The 22,121-nt window shown below is 39.5% G+C and overlaps 2 protein-coding genes across 2 annotated transcripts in view; one reads left to right on the plus strand and one right to left on the minus strand.

Moving 5' to 3' along the window:
• LOC144667331 (uncharacterized) overlaps nucleotides 1-8,090 on the plus strand; it is a 63,132-nt gene extending 55,042 nt beyond the window's left edge. The window contains exon 7 of the mRNA XM_078528721.1: nucleotides 4,517-8,090. Coding sequence (XP_078384847.1) covers nucleotides 4,517-8,085 — 3,569 coding nt within the window. The 3' untranslated portion in view covers nucleotides 8,086-8,090. The remainder of the gene's footprint in view (nucleotides 1-4,516) is intronic.
• A 3,394-nt stretch (nucleotides 8,091-11,484) lies between these two features.
• On the minus strand, nucleotides 11,485-21,411 carry LOC144629065 (glucose-6-phosphate exchanger SLC37A2-like). Its single transcript, XM_078487236.1, has 12 exons — nucleotides 21,205-21,411; nucleotides 20,321-20,413; nucleotides 19,619-19,699; nucleotides 19,090-19,158; nucleotides 17,857-17,982; nucleotides 17,180-17,245; nucleotides 15,801-15,873; nucleotides 14,860-14,944; nucleotides 14,102-14,192; nucleotides 13,679-13,773; nucleotides 12,998-13,227; nucleotides 11,485-11,819 (listed from the first exon to the last, which is right to left on the minus strand). The coding sequence occupies exons 1-12, from the start codon at nucleotides 21,304-21,306 to the stop codon at nucleotides 11,620-11,622; spliced, it is 1,311 nt and encodes a 436-aa protein (XP_078343362.1). The 5' UTR covers nucleotides 21,307-21,411; the 3' UTR covers nucleotides 11,485-11,619.
• Between the last annotated feature and the right edge of the window lie 710 nt (nucleotides 21,412-22,121).

Here is a 22,121-nt window from a genome sequence, read left to right on the forward strand (position 1 = left end):
AGATGTTTGAACTCAATTTCAAGATGGAATATCTTGAGAAACCAATTTTATCATGTGCCCGCGATATTTTCGGCACCAATATGTCCCCCTCCCCACATTTCAGCTGAAATCACTGACAGAATACAGTTACTGTCAAGTCAAGAAGCTGGTAATGATGTGTTATAGGTGAGAACAGACGGTAAAACTCCTAATGACTTAACGGTTTGACAATAAAGGGCTTTTATACTTTACAATGAGGTCATAAACAGCAACATGGCTACTGTTTACCTAGCTGCAAATTGTTGTTGCCTGGCAACTGTGTTGAAATGGGTGAGCTCAACCTTAACTGGTATGCTCAAGGAGCGGTCGCAAATATTTCCGGTCTCATGGACCCCAAATCAAGAGTTATAAACCTGCAAAAATTACATGTAACCTCCGAAAGTAAAATGTATTCTAATTAAGCATTATTCATTTTTGCTATGCATAACACAACATCAGTGGTGGCAACCGTCTTTTTGTTTTCACGCAGGAAGTTTTAAACTTTCCTCCGTTCATTTTAAAGCGACTCATGGAATATCACGAAAATTTTTGTAGAAAAAAATATGCTCGAAAACTTTGCGCGACTTTCACACATTCTACACCTTCCGAAAAAAAGGCAGGCATCGTGTTTCATGGACTATAAAATGATCGCTTGTTGTTGTTGTTTTTTTTTTTTTACTTGTTTCTTCACCCGGGTTCCCTCCGTATCGTGCCTACCCTACCCCCCTTCCGCACCACCACCACCTTCGCCCCCCCCCCCCACCAGCTTTTGTCACCTAGGAATTTTACCTAGGCTTTTTGGAACTATTATAAAAACACCATTGAAGGTTCTTCTTAATAACATTAAGCTGATCTTGGTATTTTCTTAATTTATGCGAACGGCAAATTTCCTCCCTACTCCTAGACTACGAGCAGTCCCTGACTCTGCGAAAAAATAAGGACTGCTCGCAGGTCTACTCCACTCCTAGCCTGCGTAACTGGCGGTTTCTGTCGGAGCCGGTCAACGCCCGCGCGGGCAAGCGGCGAAGACGATGACGAGCAGCGAATCCGCGAGGGGCCTGGGAATGCCTGAAATACGTTGATCGTAGATAGGGACATTCATTTTCCTACGAAATTGAAATATGGCAAATTACAGTTTCTACTTTATATTTTTGCCAAGAAGTAATGAGCAAACGTTTTCAAACTTTATTTTTATCTGCTCCTAAAATGTAATTTTAGCTTTCGTTTTCTATGATGTTTACCCAAAATAAAATTTGCATAGCATAATGTTTCGGTTGTAATCAACTTGACTTTCCCGTAGTCTTGTTGCTTAGGGTCAATGTTTCATTAATCACAGCTTAAGTAAAACTAACACGGGTTCTTGGGACTAATTTAGTGGAGTAAAAAAAACTTCAGAATCTTTTCCCTGCCTTACTAAGAAGACGGTCTGGGTGAAGTGATAGCTAGGAAATGGCAAATTTAAGTCAGTTGAGAAACGACGCGTTGTTTTAAAATGATTTCTTCTCACTTCTCATTACTTGATAAAAAGAAAATATTATGGGAATTAATAAAATGATCACCAAATGGTAAATTGCTTTGATCTTTTGACAAATTCTCCCAAATAATATTATAAAGAAATGAATGGAATTTAGTGAGGAGAATTTGTTTGTGGATATTGGGGCTTGAAGGGTTAACTGATAACTGAAATTCCAGCACCCACGTGTGATCTTTGTTGTACATCTTTCTCTTCATAAGAAAACTATCATCTGCCTTAAATTCCTCCATGTTTGTTCGTGACGCCGCGGGTTTGAAAAATTATTACTAAACATATAAGATAAGATTACAACTTTCGCTGGAGTTTCGGTTCTTTCTGGATGTACAACCCAAGCATGATCTTCCCGCTTGTTTTCACTTTCATAGAGACAGAACTTTGTTGACCTTGATTTGAAGCTACGCGGCCAGAGCAGAATATGTTTACATACTCAACATTGACTAGTCTCGAAACCATTAACAAACGTATTCAGTGTAAAAAAAAGCCGAAAGAAAAAATGAATTTAGAGATCTCGACACATTAAAAACAACTGTATGATAAGGGTTAAAAAAGAATTCTAAAAATGTCAGTGTTTTTGGAAAACGAAACAGTCCAAAATGAAAAATAACTACAAAATTTCATTTTCTAACTTCCCAGAGGAACTTCTGTTTCAGTTTAAGTTTTACGGATATCCGGTTTTTTAGCAGCTTGCGTACACAGGCTAGTTTTTTAGTTTCCAACGCTAACAGTATTAAATAAGCTTGACAGTAAAGCTCATCCTACGTGTTGGTCTTTATCAGTCATTTATTTCAACTGACGTTGGCGTGGTGAGTAAAACTTACCTTGTATTGTATGCCTTTTTATAGAGGGGGACATTATGGTTTGTGGTATTGCGGTACTGACCGATTTTTCATGCGGTATTTCGGTATTTTTAATCTTCAATACGTTATTGCAAAATTGTTCAAACTTTATCTTCGTTCGTATTCTGCCACACGAGTTAAAGGGACTATGTCACCGAATTTACCAGATTTTTAAACAGCCAAAAACATTTTATATTTGTGTCGCATGAAACCTAAAAATAATGGTCAATTTTTATTAAAAATTACTATATTAGAGCACTGAAACTGTTAACAAGCGTCTTTGGCTGCAGATGGCTAGGATGGAAATGGATTGCCATTTGAAAAATTAAGGCTTAACTTTTCGAGTTGTTTCCACGTATCTTCCAAACAATCGATACTTATAGCCGAAGTTTGATTTCTATTCCCAAATAAAGGTTATATCTTCCTTTAGATGTTCAAGCATAGTGTTTTTCATGGGTTAAGTTGCCTACCACTAATTTTAGAACAGTTTACAACAAAATATATACATAGTTTCGTAATGGTAAATGATTTCGTAGTGTCGAAACATTTCATTGAGTTCACGACCAGTTAAAAGTCGTGCATTGTTTTCACGGTCCCACCGCTCGTTTTTGCTTCTCTTTTTTTGCCCTCGCGACAACAAATTAAAACCGCCAGCTGATGCAGGCTAACTATGGCATTGCGTTATTTGCCTATTTTTTTCGGTATTGCGGTGTTCGGCAGACCCATTGTTCCGCGCTATAATTTTTGCCAGTATCACTAAATAGTGCAATTTCTATATTCAGCAATAGATATATACATGAAACTATAGCTGTTATACGGTTTCAGGTGAAATGTGGACGTAGTTTAAAAGAATCTCGTGGTAATAGTTTATTCACATATGTGATCAGTGAAAGGTTGTCACCCACTCCAGAGTTGTGTCACCATATGTTAAGTAATTTTACTGATGTACAAAATTTCTTTCAAAATAAAGAAAACCTTAAACTATTTAATATTTTTCTCACCATAATAATATACCGGAAGTCAACAAGGATGGTTGCGACTATTTTACAACTGAGGAAGATTTTTTAACTGATAGATTATGGACAACAACGTTGTACAAATTGACCGGGTTTTTTTTCCAGTATGTAGCCCTATTTCGTGACGTAACCCCTTTAACGATGTTACAATTTACTTACGAAAGTTTTGTATAGCAGGCAGCGTGGCCGAGTGGTTAGAGCGCCGGACTTGAAATCCGGAGGTCGCTGGTTCAAGTCCCGTTCTGACCACTAGCTGGTGTTATTTTCGGTAGCCCCTAATTCAACTCCTCGGCTTCGCTTGTAAATAGCCAACTGGCCTGCCTCCTGCCAGTTGGGATTCTTAATCATGTTACGTTCATTTACAATATTTGTTTCAGAGTTAGTTTACATTGGCCCTGAAAAGCCCCATTCGGGGAGTGGTCAATTACATATTTATTTATTTATTTATTTAGCCAAAGTTTACTCGTACATTCCAACATTTTGTGAACTTAGCGACAAGGAAATGCCGACCGACTATAGATTGAGACAATATGTGCGGATCCGCATTTGAACGAAAATAATCACGGGGGCGCGGATTTGCTTCAAAAAATGTTACGCATCCTCGGCAGATTTGCGTATACCGCTATTCACCCCCCTCCTCCCCCTTCTTTTACAGTTACACTGACACTTGCAAATTGAAGAAGGCGTCATGAACAACATAGCAGAAATCATAAGAGCCACCAGTATAGCCTTAGCTGTTGCCATGTTTCTTCTCAACACCGGTCGTGCTCTAAAAGCTATCGAGTTATGCAAGGAAAGCTTGGTTTTGCTGAATAGTAAAGCCCTGAGTATAAAGCAACAATTTGGCAAATTGATTTACGGAGCAATCTATAGAACAATGTTCAATGCTTACAGTCATATTCACGATAACGCAAATGCTATAACATATGGAAGGAAACTTCTCGTCATTTACTGCGAGTGGGGTGAGACAGTCAGCGAGGGGAACCTCAGCATAGATCTGGCACGGATATATAAGAGTCAAAGTAAGTATGTTGAGGCAAAAGAACTTAATGAGAGAGCAATCAATATCATGAGAGAAATTGGGGACAAAAGAGGAGAAGCAATCGCAAAAGGAAACCTTGGAATTGTTTGTCACTCTTTCGGTGACTTTGACAAGGCCAAAGAATATCTCGTGAAAGCACTTGCGATCAACATGGAAATTGGTGACAGAGCAGGAGAAGTAGCAAATTACGGAAACCTAGCAGCTGTGTTTCGATCTCTCGGTGACTTCGACAAGGCCAAAGAATATCTCGAGAAAGCACTTGTGATCAACATGGAAATTGGCGACAGAGCAGTAGAAGCAGCAAGTTACGGAAGCCTGGGAACTGTGTTTAAATCCCTCGGTGACTATGTCAAGGCTAAAGAATATCTCGAGAAAGCACTTGCGATCAACATGGAAATTGGTGACAGAGCAGAAGAAGCAGCAAGTTACGGAAACCTGGGAAATGTGTTTAAATCCCTCGGTGACTATGTCAAGGCTAAAGAATATCTCGAGAAATCACTTGTGATCAGCGTGAAAATTGGTGACAGAGCAAAAGAAGCAGCAAATTACGGAAACCTAGCAGCTGTGTTTCGATCTCTCGGTGACTTTGACAAGGCTAAAGAATATCTCGAGAAAGCACTTGTGATCAGCGTGGAAATTGGTCACAGAGCAGGAGAAGCAGTAAGTTACGGAAACCTGGGAACTGTGTTTGAATCCCTTGGTGACTATGTCAAGGCTAAAGAATATCTCGAGAAAGCACTTGCGATCAACATGGAAATTGGTTACAGAGCAGGAGAAGCAGCAAGTTACGGAAACCTGGGAACTGTGTTTAAATCCCTCGGTGACTATGTCAAGGCTAAAGAATATCTCGAGAAATCACTTGTGATCAGCGTGGAAATTGGTGACAGAGCAAAAGAAGCAGCAAATTACACAAACCTGGGAAATGTGTTTCGATCTCTCGGTGACTATGTCAAGGCTAAAGAGTATCACGGGAAAGCACTTGCGATCAACATGGAAATTGGTAACAGAGCAGGAGAAGCAGCAAATTATGAAAACCTGGGAATTGTGTTTCAATCTCTCGGTGACTATGCCAAGGCTAAAGAATATCTTGAGAAAGAACTTGCGATCAAAATGGAAATTGGTGACAGAGCAGGAGAAGCAGAAAGTTACGGAAACCTTGGAACTGTGTTTACATCTCTCCGTGACTATGCCAAGGCTAAAGAATATCTAGAGAAAGCGCTTGCGATCAGTATGGAAACTGGTGACAGAGCAAGAGAAGCAACAAGTTACGAAAACCTTGGAACTGTGTTTATATCTATCTGTGACTATGCAAAGGCTAAAGAATGTCTAGAGAAAGCGCTTGCTATCAGTTTGGAAATAGGTGACAGAGCAGGAGAAGCAACAAATTACGGAAACCTAGGAGCTGTGTTTGAATCTCTCGGTGACTATGTCATGGCAAATGAGTATCACGAGAAAGCACTTACGATCAGAGTGGAAATTGGTGATAGAGCAAGAGAAGCAGCAAATTACAGAAACCTAGGAGATGTGTTTCAATCTCTCGAAAACTATGTCAAGGCTAAAGAATATCATGAGAAATCACTTGTGATCAGCGTGGAAATTGGAGACAGAGCAAGAGAAGCAGCATGTTACGCAAACCTAGGTGCTGTGTTTGAATCTCTCGGTGAATATGTCAAGGCTAAAGAGTATCTCGAGAAAGCACTTGCGATCAACGTGGAAATTGGTGACAGAGCAGAAAAAGCAACAAATTACGGAAACCTGGGAATTGTTTATCTAGCTCTTAGACAATATAGAAAGAGCAAAGAATGTACCGAGAAAGCACTTGCGATCAAAATTGAAATTGGCGACAGAGCAGCAGAAGTAACAGCTTGTGGCAACCTTGGAAGTGTGTTTAAATCCCTTGGTGATAAGGTCAAGGCTAAAGAATATCTCGAGAAAGCACTTGCGATCACAATTGAAATTGGTGATAGAAAAGGAGAGGCCGTCATGCACCGTGAACTAGGAAAGGTGTGTAACATGCTTGATGAATATGTTATAGCTGAAGAACATCTTGAGAAGGCACTTTCAATAAGTAAAGATATTAGAGACGGCGAAGCTGAGTTTGATTGTTATTGTGTTCTTGCATTGACGAAGCTCTCACTCGAAAAGTTCCAGGAAGCTTTTTGCTGCCTCTTTCGAAGTATTGAAAAATGCGAAGATTTGCGAGGTTTAAATTCAGGGAGCGATGAAATCAACATATCTTTTGCAGACATGCATGTTTTTCCCTACGAGTGGCTCAGGGAATGGTTTTGTAATGCTGGATTTGCTTACCATGCTCTGTCTGTTACAGAGATGGGACGGGCTAGAGCCCTAGCAGACTTGATGGCAACTCAGTACTCCGCTGAAACACACATATCAGCTAACCCGCAATCATGGATTGGCATTGAAAATGTCATGACCAAAGAAAACAACTGCACTTGTCTGTACATTTCTTATAGTGCTGAAAGAGTGCTTTTGTTTATTGTCAAGACAAGCGGAGTCGTTTTATTCCGAGAAACGAAAGTGGATAAAAACACTCTTCACAAAAGATTAGCGCAGCCAGCTAAAAATTTGGATGAATTTTTTGCTATCATGGCTAAAAGTTTCCGCAGCTTTGGTATTTTGCCGGAGGAAGTTTGCGAAGATCGATCTTTGAATGACATCGAGACGGCTGAACCTGATTCTTCTCAGGAAGAGAGCCACACAGCTTTGCGAGATGCAAAGGATGAGAAAAATCCCGAACCGAGTTTAACTTTGTTCCACGAAATGCTCATCAATCCTGTGTCCGACTTACTTGACGAGCCTGAAATCATTATTGTTCCTCATCGCAACTTGTACCGTGTTCCATTTGCAGCTTTACTTGATCAAAATGGGAAGTATTTATCAGAGACTTTCAGGATCCGCATCATTCCTTCATTGACGACTCTCAAGCTCATTCAGGACAGCTCTACAGACTATCACAGTCAGACTGGTGCTCTGATAGTGGGTGATCCTGATGTTGGTGAGGTGATTTACTGCGGAAGTACCAATAGAAACTTTGTACCATTGCCTGGTGCAAGAAAGGAAGCAGAGATGATTGGACGACTGCTGGGCGTTCATCCTTTGTTAGGACAACACGCAACTAAGCAGGCAGTACTTCAAAGGATAGATTCAGTGAGTCTGATACATTTTGCTGCACATGGTAGCGCTGAAAGAGGAGAAATTGCCCTTGCGCCTCAAGGCTCTACTTCCGAGATTCCACAAGAAGAAGACTACCTTTTGCAAATGTCTGACATTTCAAAAGTTCAACTGCGAGCTAAGCTGGTAGTACTGAGTTGTTGTCACAGTGGTCGTGGACAAATTAAGGCCGAGGGAGCTGTTGGAATCGCTCGCGCGTTCTTAGGATCCGGTGCGCGCTCAGTGCTAGTGGCACTGTGGGCTTTGGAAGACAGTGCAACAAAGCAGGTCATGAGCTGTTTCTATCATCACCTTGTTCGTGGGGAAAGCGCCAGTGAATCACTTTACAGGGCCATGAAGTGGATGAGAGATAAGAAGTGGTGGAGAGGTAACAGCATTCCCGAGGTTTCCGAGTGGGCACCGTTTATGCTGATTGGAGATAACGTGACATTTGACTTTGGAAAATAAAGAAACGTAAGTTTATAATAGCAAAGAAAACGTTTCATGATTTTGATATGTTGGTTGCCTGTCTTAGTAACATCAAAATTACAGCCATCTTTTATTACATTACGAACAAAGTGATGAGCAAAATGAATGCCCGGACACTTTTAAGTCAAAACACATTTTGTGGGGTGATCAGACCGCTTATTCTTGTGATAAAGATTAGGATACCAGCGCAGCTTAGGTGCTAAACATATGAATGACAAAATAGGTAAATACTACGCCGGCTGTAGTCAAAATACTTTTCCCGACGTTTCGGAAATGCTGCCTTCTTCAGGGGACAAAACTATTTCACCGTTTGACCGCTTATTCTTGTGATCAGTCTCCAAATTGAAAGCTGTTCCTTTCAAAAGCTCCCTATCTATTTTTTTTAAATTCAACAAACAAAAGTAGTCTTTTTAAGCTTATGAGTCCAGTTCAGTCTCCGCTATTGGCTATTTGACATTTAATTTATTTGGACGGTGCTGGAATCCCAGATAGGAAGAAGTGTTTCTGGCCTGACTTCACTACCAGCTCGGATGACAGATAGGAACTTGCACTGCTTTTACTTTATTAAAAACAAGAGAAATTTCATGCTTGATGTTAAGGGAATTTTTTTCGATTAAATTCCTGTAATTCTGATTTGTCCTCATTTTGATGTTGTAGGAAATAAAGACCTCATCAGTGGAGGACTCGATGAAGACAAAATCAAGCATTGCGCGTAGGAACTTCTACGATTTCAGTGTAGAGTAAAAGAAGAAAAGCCTTGATTTTCATTTACGTCCATTATCGGAACAGTTTTTGTTGTTTCAAACTGATTTTAAAGGTGTTTTTCCTCAAAAGTAATCGAAAATATCTTGTAAGAATCGAAAGTGCCAAAAACGTGAAGTTCTAAGTTAAAATGTTAGGAGGATTAAGAACCGGGAAGTGGGGATTGGGGGGGAGGGGGAAAGGCCGTGAAAGGGGTAAGGATGGGAGGGAGGAGCTGAATGATCCGAAAACTGGACCCTTCATTTCGTAGTTTGAAAAATCGGAACGGATCGGGACCGGATAATACGAACAGCAGGTCTCGTGGGAATCGAAAAGCTTATTCGATCTGATTTTTCATTGCTTCGGATCGGTGAAGGTCTTTTTTTTTTTTCGTGGGAGCTGGGGGCGGGGGCATAGAAAAGGGCTCGGTGAATGGGGCTCATTAGTTTCGCGTTTCTAAAACATGTACCGTATCTAGCCCGATCCAGCTCACTTGATTCGTGTCAAAATTTATGTGAAAACGGGGACATAGGAACATATCTAAAGAAGTAACGGGAGGGTTGGGGCAGAGGAAACGCAATCTCAAGGCGCAGATCTGTACCAGTCCCTATTTGTCTTTTCGTTGCGAGATAAGGTTGGATATTTTCCTTTCGTACCTTCTCGTGTTCTCCCGCGCGCCTCAATCTTTTTTTTTTTTCGCGCGCATCTTAATCTGCAATATACCAAAAACACCCAAAAGCGACTGGGCGATTTAGAAAAGACAAAACTGGACTCATAAGGTCGAACATAATAAACTTGTTAATCAAATAGTTGTTATAGAGAAACAAGTCTGCTAAGCTTGACCCTGGGAAGGGGCTCCCATAGATTATGAAAGGGACGGGGATAATGGTTGTCTCGCTTGGCGGTGTGAATTACGGATTCTGGTGTTAGGGTGTTCAGGACAGAACGCAAACATTTTAGCCGTCGAAGAAACGCCGTCATACTTTTTTCGGTCTAGACCGTTCAAGCATAAAAAATGGTATCTTTTGAGGTCACAAAAAAGCTTGAGTCAAACTCACTGAGATAGGCCATTTCCGAGTTACCCTTTGCCTCCGTTTTAAAACGAGTCTACGTGCGAAACCATTCAAATGAAAATGAGTTTGATTTGCATAAAAATGGACCTGTAGGTGAAACTCATTTTCATATGAATGGTTTCGCACGTAGACTCGTTTTGAAATAGAGGCAAAGGGTAACTCGGAAATGGCCTATTGGTCTCCTTTATGGGTTTAATTAAAAGTTTTCGACGAACGTCCAGGTCTCTTTCATATGGGAGTCCCCCTCCAAGGAGCTTGACGCTACTAAAACTTAAACTTAGAGCTATGTATAACAAAAAAGAAACTACAGTAGAACCCCGGTAACTCGAACTCGGATAACTCGAACAACCCCGCTAACTTGAACTAACTTCTATTTCCCTTGGACCCATTTTTCGGTCATTTTTACTCGGTTAACTCGAAACCCCTGCTAACTTAAACTAACTTCTATTTCCCTTGGACCCATTTTTCGGTCATTTTTACTCGGTTAACTCGAAAACCCCGCTAACTTGACCTAACTTCTATTTGCCTTGGACCCATTTTTCAGTCATTTTTACTCGGTTAACTCGAAACCCCCGCTAACTTGAACTAACTTCTATTTGCCTTGGACCCATTTTTCAGTCATTTTTACTCGGCTAACCCGAAACCCGCTAACTCGAACTGTTTTTCGTTTCCCTTCAGAGTTCGAGTTACCGGGGTTCAACTGTATACATTACGAAAAGTGTCAAACATTACTGGTTTATTTAGCATAGTATTGTTGCAACTGCTTTTAATATAGATTTAATAAATCAAAATTATACATGAGCAGATACCAATATTAAAATCAAAGTATATTTTTTCTGTTAACTGAGGTATTTTTTGTTCTGATCTTTTGTTAGTTTTCAGAGCGTTTACATGTGTATGTAAAAGTTTTAGTTGTAGGTAGTAATTGCACATGTATAATGAAGAGCCATTAAAAAACTCATTAATAATTCATAAAGAAAATACAAAAAAAATTAATGTTTAATGAGTGTCTTTATATCTGATAAAGACACGGCTAAACTTTACGTCCAATTTTCTAGGCCAAAATAACCCCAAATCTAAATATTAGTGCAAGAATGAGTTGATCCACATCAGAGGATTTTTAAGCCGTTCAATAAATTCGCAGTTCGTGTTTTATCAAGTCTAAAACACTCGGCTGCGCCTCGTGTTTTAAACTTGATAAAGCACTGCTGCTCATTTATTAAACATTACATAAAATGTGAAAAGAAAAAAACGCATGAGTTGTGCGCACTAAAAATTATTTTTTTTCTTTTAAATATTTTATTGCATCACCGTCGCAAACTTCGGGATGTAAAACAAAAACACGCGAAAACACGCAAAATCACTTCGCGCTTTTCCGGTCCTACTCTTCATTCGACCAACCGGCCTTCGAAAGCACGCCAGGAAAACCTTTAGGTTTTGTTACGCAGTTTTTTGGGGAGGGATCTGCCAGACTTTGACCGAAATAAACTAGTAAGCGCGCGGAAAAACATCTGGTAACCAGGTAACAAATGCCTACAGCCGATCCATATATGGACTGATCATGACCGGTTAAAACTCGTTTATTCTCATGTCTTAGCTCTATGAATGGATTCCCCTTTAAGACATATTTTAACACCCATTGTACTTCTGCTCGCCACTAGATTTTTGCTGTTCTCCATTAATCAAGCTAAAAACAGATTCACGCAGTTTCTGACGCCGTTATAGTCCCCATGAACTGAGCTTGTTTAATGGACTGGTCGATTCTGGAAGCTTTCAGCATTGTGAGGGAGCCTAGAAGTGACATGCCCACCATCAGGTAAAATGGGCCTGCCCAGCCGTACGCGTCAGCGATCCAACCTACGATGGGACCTTCAATTATGGGACCTAATCCGCCAAAACCTGGCAAACACAAAAAATGCCATATACTAAATTAGTTTTTTTAATACAAAATTAATTGAGTGGGTAAACGTAGAGCGCAAAGTTCTGTACCATTATGTAACTAGGTTATAAAATGCTTAAAGAAACATTTCATTTCCTTTTGAAAATCAACAATTACGTTCAGGAGACGCTGTGTCCCAGGGGCCCAGCGCTCTCACCATAAGGCTAATAGCGAGTGTGCTGATAAGGGCCGAAACCGGGCTAAGCTGAGGCCATGTTGTTCAGTTTGGCCTGAGTACCACTAAACCTTTGTCTTTCACTCTGCTAAAGCTCTTAGTTTATTTTTAGTGCGCTAGGCTCCAGATCAAGCAGTCCAGGTTGAACCCCAGCAGGGGTCACTGTGTTGTGTTTTTGGGCAAGACACTTTACTCTCACAGTGCCTCTCTCCACCCAGGTGTACAAATGGGTACTAACGAATTTACTGTTTAGAGTAACCCTGCAATGGACTAGCATCCCATCCAGGGGGAGTAGAAATACTCCTAGTCGTGCCATGCCTCGTAGACAGGGATAAGTTCCGGCTTTGTTAGCCAGTTTGGCACGGGAGCGCAACTTGACAAAATGTTGCAGGAGGGAGGGGGTTGGTAACCCCCACTCATAGACCAGAATCCCACCCAGGGGTAGTAGCAATACTCCTAGCTCCCTTGTACAACAGAAACCGGACTAAGCTGTGGCCATGCTGTCCAGTTTGACCCAAGTCAAGCAGGGCTCGAGACTAATTTTTTTGCTAGCTAGCCTCTTGGCTATCGACAGCTTTGATCTCACTAGCCAACACCAACCTTCTACTAGCCAGAATTCTCAAGCTAATTTAGTGCGCAGAGGCACTTTGCCCTCTTCACTGGCTCTGTTATCATTATCTTTAGCGTTAATTTTAGGTTACTTTTTGGTAATTTCAGCTTGTCCACAGTCTTTGATAATTTTATATGTGACGACAGTGTACTTGTGAGTTCTGTTCTCTCGGAGTCGATTTAGATGCGTGGTTTCCTTTAACTAGCCATTTTGGCTAGTGAAAGTCCCGAACCTACTAGCCAAAACCGCATTTCTACTAGCCTGTGGCTAGTTGGCTACCGTTAATCTCAAGCCCTGCAAGTGCGACTTCACCTTTTAGTTAAAGATATTTTATTCAGAGCTTTATTACTAACCATTCACAAGTCCTGAGGCAGCTGCCTGGGCATTTTCTCGTTCTCCAATCTCAGCAGGTATTGATCCAGTCAAATATGGATCAACGCCACAGTTGCAAGCGCCGGCCAAGAACATAAACATTGCATTAACCATGATTCCCATATGACCCGTGTATTGAAAAAGAGCCATGAAGATGGTGCTGCCAAACAGAGCCAGGGTGACGCCGTAAATGGCTCTGCCTTGAAGAAATCTGAAAGAGAATTATTAAGTTATTTTGTGTTTAAAGTTAGCTGGAAAAGCTGACTCCAGACTGAGAATCTGCCACCCTCCAAAGATTGCCAGTGACTTGAAAGCCATTTGATCCATTTTGGTCTGGGTGTAGAGGGTGTGGTTTGTACAATCTGATCAGCAATAAAAATTAGGTATAATTTTTGAAAGGAATTAATTTTTATGATTGCTATTATTCATCCCTTGTGAAGTTTCATTTAAAAATGTCGAGAATTTGAAGCCATGTCAAATCTTTATGCAAACCAAAGCAGTTCCTGGGTAAGATCTGGTCTGGAATAGGGAATCAATTTTGGGGTCGGGTCTGAAATTGGGACGGAAAATTCAGGAAGTGCACTGTACAACACTGGTCATTGTTTTGTCATGGTATCAGCCATTTAGAATATTGTAATACACAAACAGACATTATTTCGTACCTTTTAACAAGGAAGCCTAACAAGGCTGTCCCCAGGACTCCTCCAATTTCAAATACTGTTGACAAATAACCTGCCTGAGTTTTAGTGTAGTTAAGCTGAAAATTAAAAGAGAACAAACAGTAAAATGCCTGTTATAAGTCCCCCACCCCACCCCCCTCTTATAAGCTCCACCTTGTTATTGGCCCATTTGTCTGCTAAAGAAATAAAGAAAAAATATTTAAGCTATGACCCTTCCCCCTCCCCTCCTTTCCCGATCCAGCTTCACAAAATGTCGAACTTTAATAAAAAGAAATAGGCAACAAATTATGCGCCCCCCCCCCCCCATTTTTCTGGATAATGGACAACTCTTAAAAGTAAGTGAGGTTTGTCATCAATATCAGTGATATTCAACAGCTTTCTGTTATAAGATCCCTTTTTACTTACCGCTTGGTAAAGGTACATAGGCAGCCACATGTACATACAGTATCGCACTAACTTTACACAACAACTTGCCCAGCATAGCTCTGGAACCATCCTGAAAACAAAATTGTATTAATAATGACAAGAACTTGTGAACCTGTGCACCTCACATGCAATGGCTTAGTTCCTTGCCCCTGGGTGGGGGGTAGGGCTGGCTTCGCATGCAATGCAGATAAAAAATAACTGCAAGTTTACTGAAGGGCTGAGCGCAAATGGGTCCTACCTGCTATGGTCCTATACATGTGCAAGTTTAGTATTTTTATTTTTTAGAATTTTAGTACATCTACTGTTTAAATGTTCAACTAAGAACAGATTCATGTTAAACATACAAGTGAAAATTACTAGACAAACTGGAGGGGTGCATGGAACAAAGCCCTATGTGACTTTTTTTTTTTCTAATAGGCTTTTGGAATTTGATTTTATGTTTGAGATTGGGGTCATAATTATATGTTGTAAGTTGTAATTCTGTTCCAAAAAAGTAAAATTTGAAACAAAAAATATTACCAGTCTTAACTGCAGCTGTAAATAACTGGTAGTTTTGCTGGTGCAAGGGCAAAAAGAAGGGAAAACAAGCAAAATATCCCTAACTTGAATTAATTAGGAGAGGGGACTGCACTTCACTTTAAATTTTAGTTTGAAGATTGAACATTGAATGCTATCAGGAACTGTGCATACTTTCGGAAGTATTCCAATAATTGTCTGAAGGTTTTTTGAAAAGTTACCTTAAACTCCAAAGTTGTTTGTACGTTAGTTGGTTCTGTTTGGCTGCAGTTCCTGTTGTTGCTTTAGCAGGAGTATCACCTGATTCTACAAAAGGAAATCAAATCTGTCACAATTGCAATTGTACACATACAGTAGAATCCTGACTTCTAGAACCCTCTGTTTCTCAAAACTCCAGATTTCTTGAACCATTTTTTGTTTCCCTTAAGTAGCACTTCTTTGTAATTTTACCCCCGATTCCTTAAACCTCATAATTTCTTAAGGACATTGCCCTGTATTGCATTGAGCATCCTTACTGTGCAGAATTTTTACGCGTAATTTGTGTGCGCACGTTAACAATATGGCGGCCCTTTCTATGCGGCTTAGTCCACGAGAGAAATAAATCATCACTTTCTAGTGAACGAGTACGGTGACCTATCAATTTTTTCTCATAATTTGGGTGTAGCGTTCACATTCTTTCTGTAAAATTAAAACAGATCAATTTCTATGTTTGAAAAATAAATTATCGCTGGAAAAGTGTACTTTGCCAGTACTCGCATGGGAATTATAAGGGAATTATATGGTACACCTGTCCTCCTGCTCCTAAACGAATATGGTGACCTCACTTTTTTATTTCAAAATTTAAGTTCCCTTAAGGTAATCATTAAGTAGGCAAAGTTTGGTTGAAAATCTATGTTCAGTTCTATTTCGGGGCAATGACTTTAAAGCAATCCCCCTGGATGGGACGTACTAAACCACCATAGGGTTACCCCCAGAATTAAATAATTTGCCAGTACTCATTTATATATTTGAGTGTAGAAAGGCAATATGAGAGTAAAGAGTTTGATATAAGAACAGCACAATGACCACAACCAGGGCTCAAACCCCATGCTCTTGATTCAGACTCCAACATAAAATGTTATTATTTATAAATGTCTTGATTATAATATTTATAAGTTGTTACCTGCAGACGATTCTGAAATTCCAAGTTCTGAAGGAGTCTGAAGAAACAAATAAACTAAAATACCAATGCCTCCCTGCAAGAGAAACATTTAATAGGTTTAACTTATTTCATTCAATAATGGCTTCCAAGGGTGGTATTTTATAATCCATTGGGATTTTTATAGATCACCTAACAATATCTCAAGGCATCCAAAAACTCATAAGTCTAAAAACTTCCCAAAGATTGCGCATCCCAATTCTGGGATTTACCGTACCCAAATTCGCAAGTAGCCAATCAGAAGCGCGATCTACTGTCCTGATATCCTACAATATCAAGTCACTGACCTGATATGCCACCATATCACGGTATATCACCATATCACACGGTCACTTTGAAGAAAAGTGGTGTTTCTGTATGATGGATTGAAAAGAGGTTTTACCAATGAAACAGAACTTCATAATTTAAATTTAGCGGTGTTTAGCGGTCGTAAAAAGAGAACAACTTTCCCGCCAAAACTAAACTTGAGCGTGCTCGCCAGTTGCGCGATGTTTGCCGACAAGTACTGAGACATTCAGACTGAAACAATGGAGTCGGAATTTCAAAATTTTTCGCTTAATTTGATTTTGAAAATTTAGAGAATGAAACTCTAAAAACAAACGAGTGGGAAAAAGGCAGAAGAAGAACTTGGTAAAAGTGTTGAAGACCAAGTCAACACAATTTGCAGTACGTACCTTGCAAGCATGGCTTCAACAGAGCGATAAATATAACCGGATTTTTGGCTGAATTTGGGTACGGCAAATACCTAATCATACCTTTTTGGTACGCTTCGGCTGCATATCAGGCTTGTTTTTCAAGGTTTTGCCATGGGTATTTTGGCTCGACTTCGTCTCGCCAAAATACGAACCATGGCTCGACCAAACTCGCCTGATATGCCGCCGAAGCGTACCAAAAAGGTATGATTAGGTATAAGTATTTTACCAAACACAACTTCGGTGACCACTACTTTTTCCTCAGTCTAATGTTGGTTTAATTGGGGAGGGGGCAGAGAGGAGGTGGGAAGGGGTTGGAGAGCACTGCCATTAGTTAATGAATTTTTGTTTTCTTGCATTGGCTAGAGTTCAAAAAATCTTTGAAAGTGAATCAGGTAAGGCTGAAATAACTCAAATTTTTAAAGCTACGCATGAGAAATTGGTCCATAGCTGTGGCTGTCGCAAGATGGAAGTTTTTGACCTACAGGCATGAGACTCACACCTAAGGCATGTGAGTTGGCCAGCATGTAAATTCATTCAAAACTGAATAATAAAACATTTTGGAATGCTTGGTTGTTTTCATTCAAATAATTCCTTCAAGAAAAAATAACCACTCAGTAAAAAGAAACCTTTTCACATTTCAAAACTTACTACAATCACAGATGGTATCATAAATATCATCTTCATGTCTGGAGTGAACACGGACTGCAATTGAACCTGTATGGATTTTAAAAAAAATTATATGACTGAGTTCTTTGGATCCTCAAACAGGTTGAAGCACAAGTTCCTGGCCTCAACATTCTTACCCTAACCAGCTAAACAAACTTACTTTGGACTAAGTACTAAAAATGTCTTTAATTTTTATTTGCATTAGCATCATTTGAACACTTTGAATCAGTTTTTCTGAGCATCTCCAAAAACGCATTGATCAATAGATGTTTATACCATCAACGTGATAGCCAACAAAGGGTATCACATACTGCCAAGTTGGCTATAATCAACAGTAATGTTTGGGATAATTGTTTCATTAAAAACAACCATGAAATGTCTGTAAATCTTTCTTAACGTAGTTGACCTGCCTCGTACCCAGACGCATCTCTCTCCTTTGTTATTGCAGCGCGAAAAATATGAAGCACCTGAGGAGGAGGCTGCATGGTAGTCGACTATGTTTGTCTGGTATGGTATAAGGGATGATATCCATCGGCTGCTAAACCAATCAAAACTCTGGAATTGTGTTAAATGGGCTGAGTGTTCAGGATTGAGTGTTCTTTGGGTTGTAGGATGAATTATTTTACTACTACAAACACATTCATTGTAAACATACTTACAGCCATTGCCGTCCCCAAGATTCCTCCTGCAAAACTACTGGTCCCAAACAAACCAAATATAGTTGTTCTTTGTTGGTCAGAAAACCAGTTAGTTAGTGACTTCACACAGTTTGGCCAAGCTGTTGACTACATCAACAATACAATAAATAATTGAAAAAATATTTGGTGAAGTTCTAAATGATTCTGGCATTTGTTAGGGTCCCTAATAGGGACGATGGGGGGGGGGGGGGGGATCAGAGCCCAAAATAACCTTTTTACTATGGAGCCCAAAGCCTGAAGTTCTTCACCTGGAGTGCTTTGCTGAAGAGTGTGGATCCCTGAGAATGTCTGCCATAGAGATTGGAGCCCTGTTGTATGGGAGGCCAGAAGTGCTGGAGCCTGGCATTTTTAGACCAGGAGCGCTACACCCCCTTGGTGCCCTGAGTTGTGTTTGCAATTTATATATTTTTTACAAGAAAAGTCATTTTTTTCATTCTCTATCCACAGTTCACATACAATGTACAATGTGATTCATTCACATCTGTGTTCTTCATTTGTCAACTTTGAAATTTAAACATTCTACTTTAACCATTACTGTCAAATGCCGTGATTCCTGTTTAATCAGATACACCTCTTAAAGTGGGGTTGAAGGTGTTACACCACCCCCTATCCCCGTCACGAGAAGACATAGGTAATGTCTTACTTTGCAATCTTTCTTTTAAAGCAAAGCATCGCTAGCCATCCTTTTTAGCACCAGTACTTACACCCCCTCCCCTCCCTCTTTCCACTTCACAAATTATCCTGAATCTATCCCTATTTATGGTTAACATCAATGTATTGTTCCAGAAAATATCCATACCCCTCCCACAGAAGGTTGTTTGGTTTGAATCTCCCCACGTCTCTGGAAATTCCAATTACCCGGTAAGCTCCATATTTTCCTTTAAAAAATTTGGCTTTTGAAACCCCCAGCCCCTCAGAATTGCCAATGACCTTCCATGGGTGGGTATGGATATTTTCTGGTACTACACAATATGACAACATCAATACCCGATTCCCTCTATGGCGCGCGCCTGCAGGGAATAACGGTAGTTGTATTCATCAAACCCTGTGCGAGACTCTGCAATGTGCATCATTGCCGAGTCTCACACATGGTTTGATGAAAACAACTACTGTGATTCCCTGCAGTCGTACGCTATAGAGGGAATCGGGTATTTGGCTTGGAAAAATATCCTTGAAACTATTACATGTACCAACCTGCGCTGTTCCATTCAAGAAAAGGAGTATTGCAAATACTAGTATGCTCTTCCAGAAACCAAAGGTAATCTAAAACCAGATTCAAATTAAGTTATATCAAGATCAACTCCCTTGAAATTAAATAGTATGTCGCATAAATCTGTCATAACTTATCTTAAAACTATCCTTCAGTAATCAGTATGGAATTATTTTGGTAAAATGGAAAGCTACATGTAGCTTTCCCTCAAGTAATAGGAATTTCATCTATGATGATGGGCTATATCTGTAATAATGTGATGATAATGATAATGATGATAAGGATGATGATGATGATGATGACAATGATAATCTAATAATGATAATGATGATGACAACAATGACGATGATGATGACAATGACGATGATAGGTTATAATCTTTCATGGGGATACCCGCTATCTTTAGTGATCCAGAATGCTACAAAAATTAATATGGAAATCAATCACAGAAATTGAAATCAGATTTCTTTTTAAAATCAAAGTTCAAACTTATAAGATGGGGTCACCTCTTACCATTGATAATGCTGAACCTAACAGACATGCAGCCAGTGCCCTCCGAGGTCCATATTTGTCACCAAAAGATGCTAAAGCAATCTGCAAGACCAACAAATTGATTAATGAATCAATGAATTGAAAATGATCGACAAATTTCCAATTTCTCATCAGGAGTCAAACCTGATATAACTAGTCCAGCATCCTACTGTACTTACAGTACCGCTCAGAAATAAGCTTCCCAAAATTAGGCGAAAAACGCGTATGCTTTTGCGCACACTGGCGTATGTGCGTCTGTGTATCTGCGTATGTGTGTCTGCGTATGTCCGTATGTGCGTATAAGGTGCGTATGCGATGGACGCTTATTTCTGAGCGGTACTGTACTGCTAAGATTTGAATGTTGGTGAGTAGCTTATAATAACGTTGTGGTTCAATTTTACCCTTGGTAATTTGTGAACCCTTTGAAAGGATCCTTTTAAGATCCTATAGAATCCTAATGAAATCTTTCAGGATACTGAAGGATCTTTGAAAGGATCTTATATATCAGCAACCTCATTAGATGTTTACAAGATCCTCTTGAAATCCTTGAGGATCCTTAAAAGATCCTTGTCTTCAAGGATCTTTGAAGATCTTTTTAAGATCTTTGAAGATCTTGTCACAGACTAAAAAGTCATCCTTATCAAATGAATGTAATTATCTATACCAACAGACTTTCATACATACCTGCATGAAAGCATAAGGTAATAAGAGGGCTGTGTCCAGGAAACCGAGTTCTGTTCTTGATAGACTGTAAATATTAGCCAGATCTGCCTTGACCTAAAACATAGTGTTATTAAAGAAATCATCATAGCTGAAAACAAAACACTGTAATAATATATTAGGCGTACGATCGTAGTTGGCACCTTTAAACTGGTGCACAGATGACTTATTTTAGGTATGAATAATAAAAGACCTTGGCGTAGACCTATAAAAAAAACTTGACGTATCTTCGGCATGGCGTGACAGGGAATGCACCCTGGCAGTAGTCGGAGTTGATCTGTATTTCCCTTTGTTCCAGATTTGTTATCATAATCCATAAAACAAAGCAAAATACAACTCAGAGCTCCATTGTGAAATCAAACAGGTTTAGAATAATTTTGTCCTGAAATTCATTTAAAACTGGAAATATATTTAAACATTTTTCCAATGACAAACAGTTGTCATAGCTACAGGTTCATCTAAATTACCTTACCCAGTATAAAGAACTGTTTTTTTACGTGGCTTACGTGTTTCTTAATGGACCTAAATATAATTTTAAATCTTTTTTCCCATTCTGTGAACAACGATACGAACCAGGGTTGTAAAAAGGTAACAAAGGCGTACTCGGTGCGAAGGAAACCTTACAAGATTAGAAAATAGTGGCGAAACGTTTTGCAGATTCATGCCTCATTATTTAATACGTTTATAACAACATTTTCTCTCGTTTTGACATTCAAATATGCACCGAATGCTTGCGCTTTTAACAATGCACATTTCCTTGAAATAGCTTACACTTTCTCGCGCAAATCGAGGAATCTTCACGAACGGCAGGCGAAATTTAGATGAGCTTATTTTTACTTAGAACTTACCACTCCCAAGGGCTTCCGAAGTAGATAAGTTGATGCATAACTTAGCCACGTCAGGAAAAGGCAGAATATCTGTCTGCCTTTATAGCCATCCATTGTTATCATAATACAATAACAAAGTTCAGAGGAAAAGCCTAGCGTCACAGTAAATAGAAAGGATGTCCGTCAATGAACAGTCAACGTTGAGTGTCACCCAGCCGCCATTTTGTCTTTGACCGACTGTGAACTGGGGAAGAGTTAATGACGTCATTTTAGATTCCAATCTTCTCTCGACCCAAAAAAGGCCCTCTTCCTGACCTCTTCCTGGCCCTCTTCTGATTTCTTCTGTAACGATTTCCTGGCAAAACTGGATTACCACACCTGTTTTATTTGTAGCTTACTAAAGCAATAAATGCATGTTTCGATGTTTCAAACATCATCATCAGCCATAATGAATATATAAGGTTTACAGAATGATCGTTATTATATATATATATGTAACAGCCTATACAATGAGCCTTTATAAATTCAAATTAACGTAAAATGCAAACTTATTAAAACCACTAAGCTGAAATAGATACAATTAAAAATGTAACGATAAATTGACATGCTCAACTTGTTTGTTGAGTTCTGGATTTAAACGTTCAATATGAAAACTCTCCTTCATTTTAAGTTGTGTGAAAGTCTTAGAAAATCAATAATTTTGAAACTGGAGGCATCACAACTGTCTCGACAATGCCTCGAACAATTACATGTAAGATGTTTGAAACCATTTTGTCCCGAAAAAGATGTTCATTAACACGTGTGTGAAAATGCCTATTGGTTTCACCAATATAACGAGCTCCACAGCTCGCACACGTAAATTGGTTCACAACACGTGATTTTAGAGACTCGGGAATAAAATCCTTAGGACTAAACATACTACTAAGTTTGAATGGAGA

Source organism: Oculina patagonica, chromosome 10 (genome assembly GCF_052425735.1).
Source record: "Oculina patagonica isolate OP01 chromosome 10, crgOcupat, whole genome shotgun sequence".
Taxonomy (NCBI): Eukaryota; Metazoa; Cnidaria; class Anthozoa; order Scleractinia; family Oculinidae; genus Oculina; species Oculina patagonica.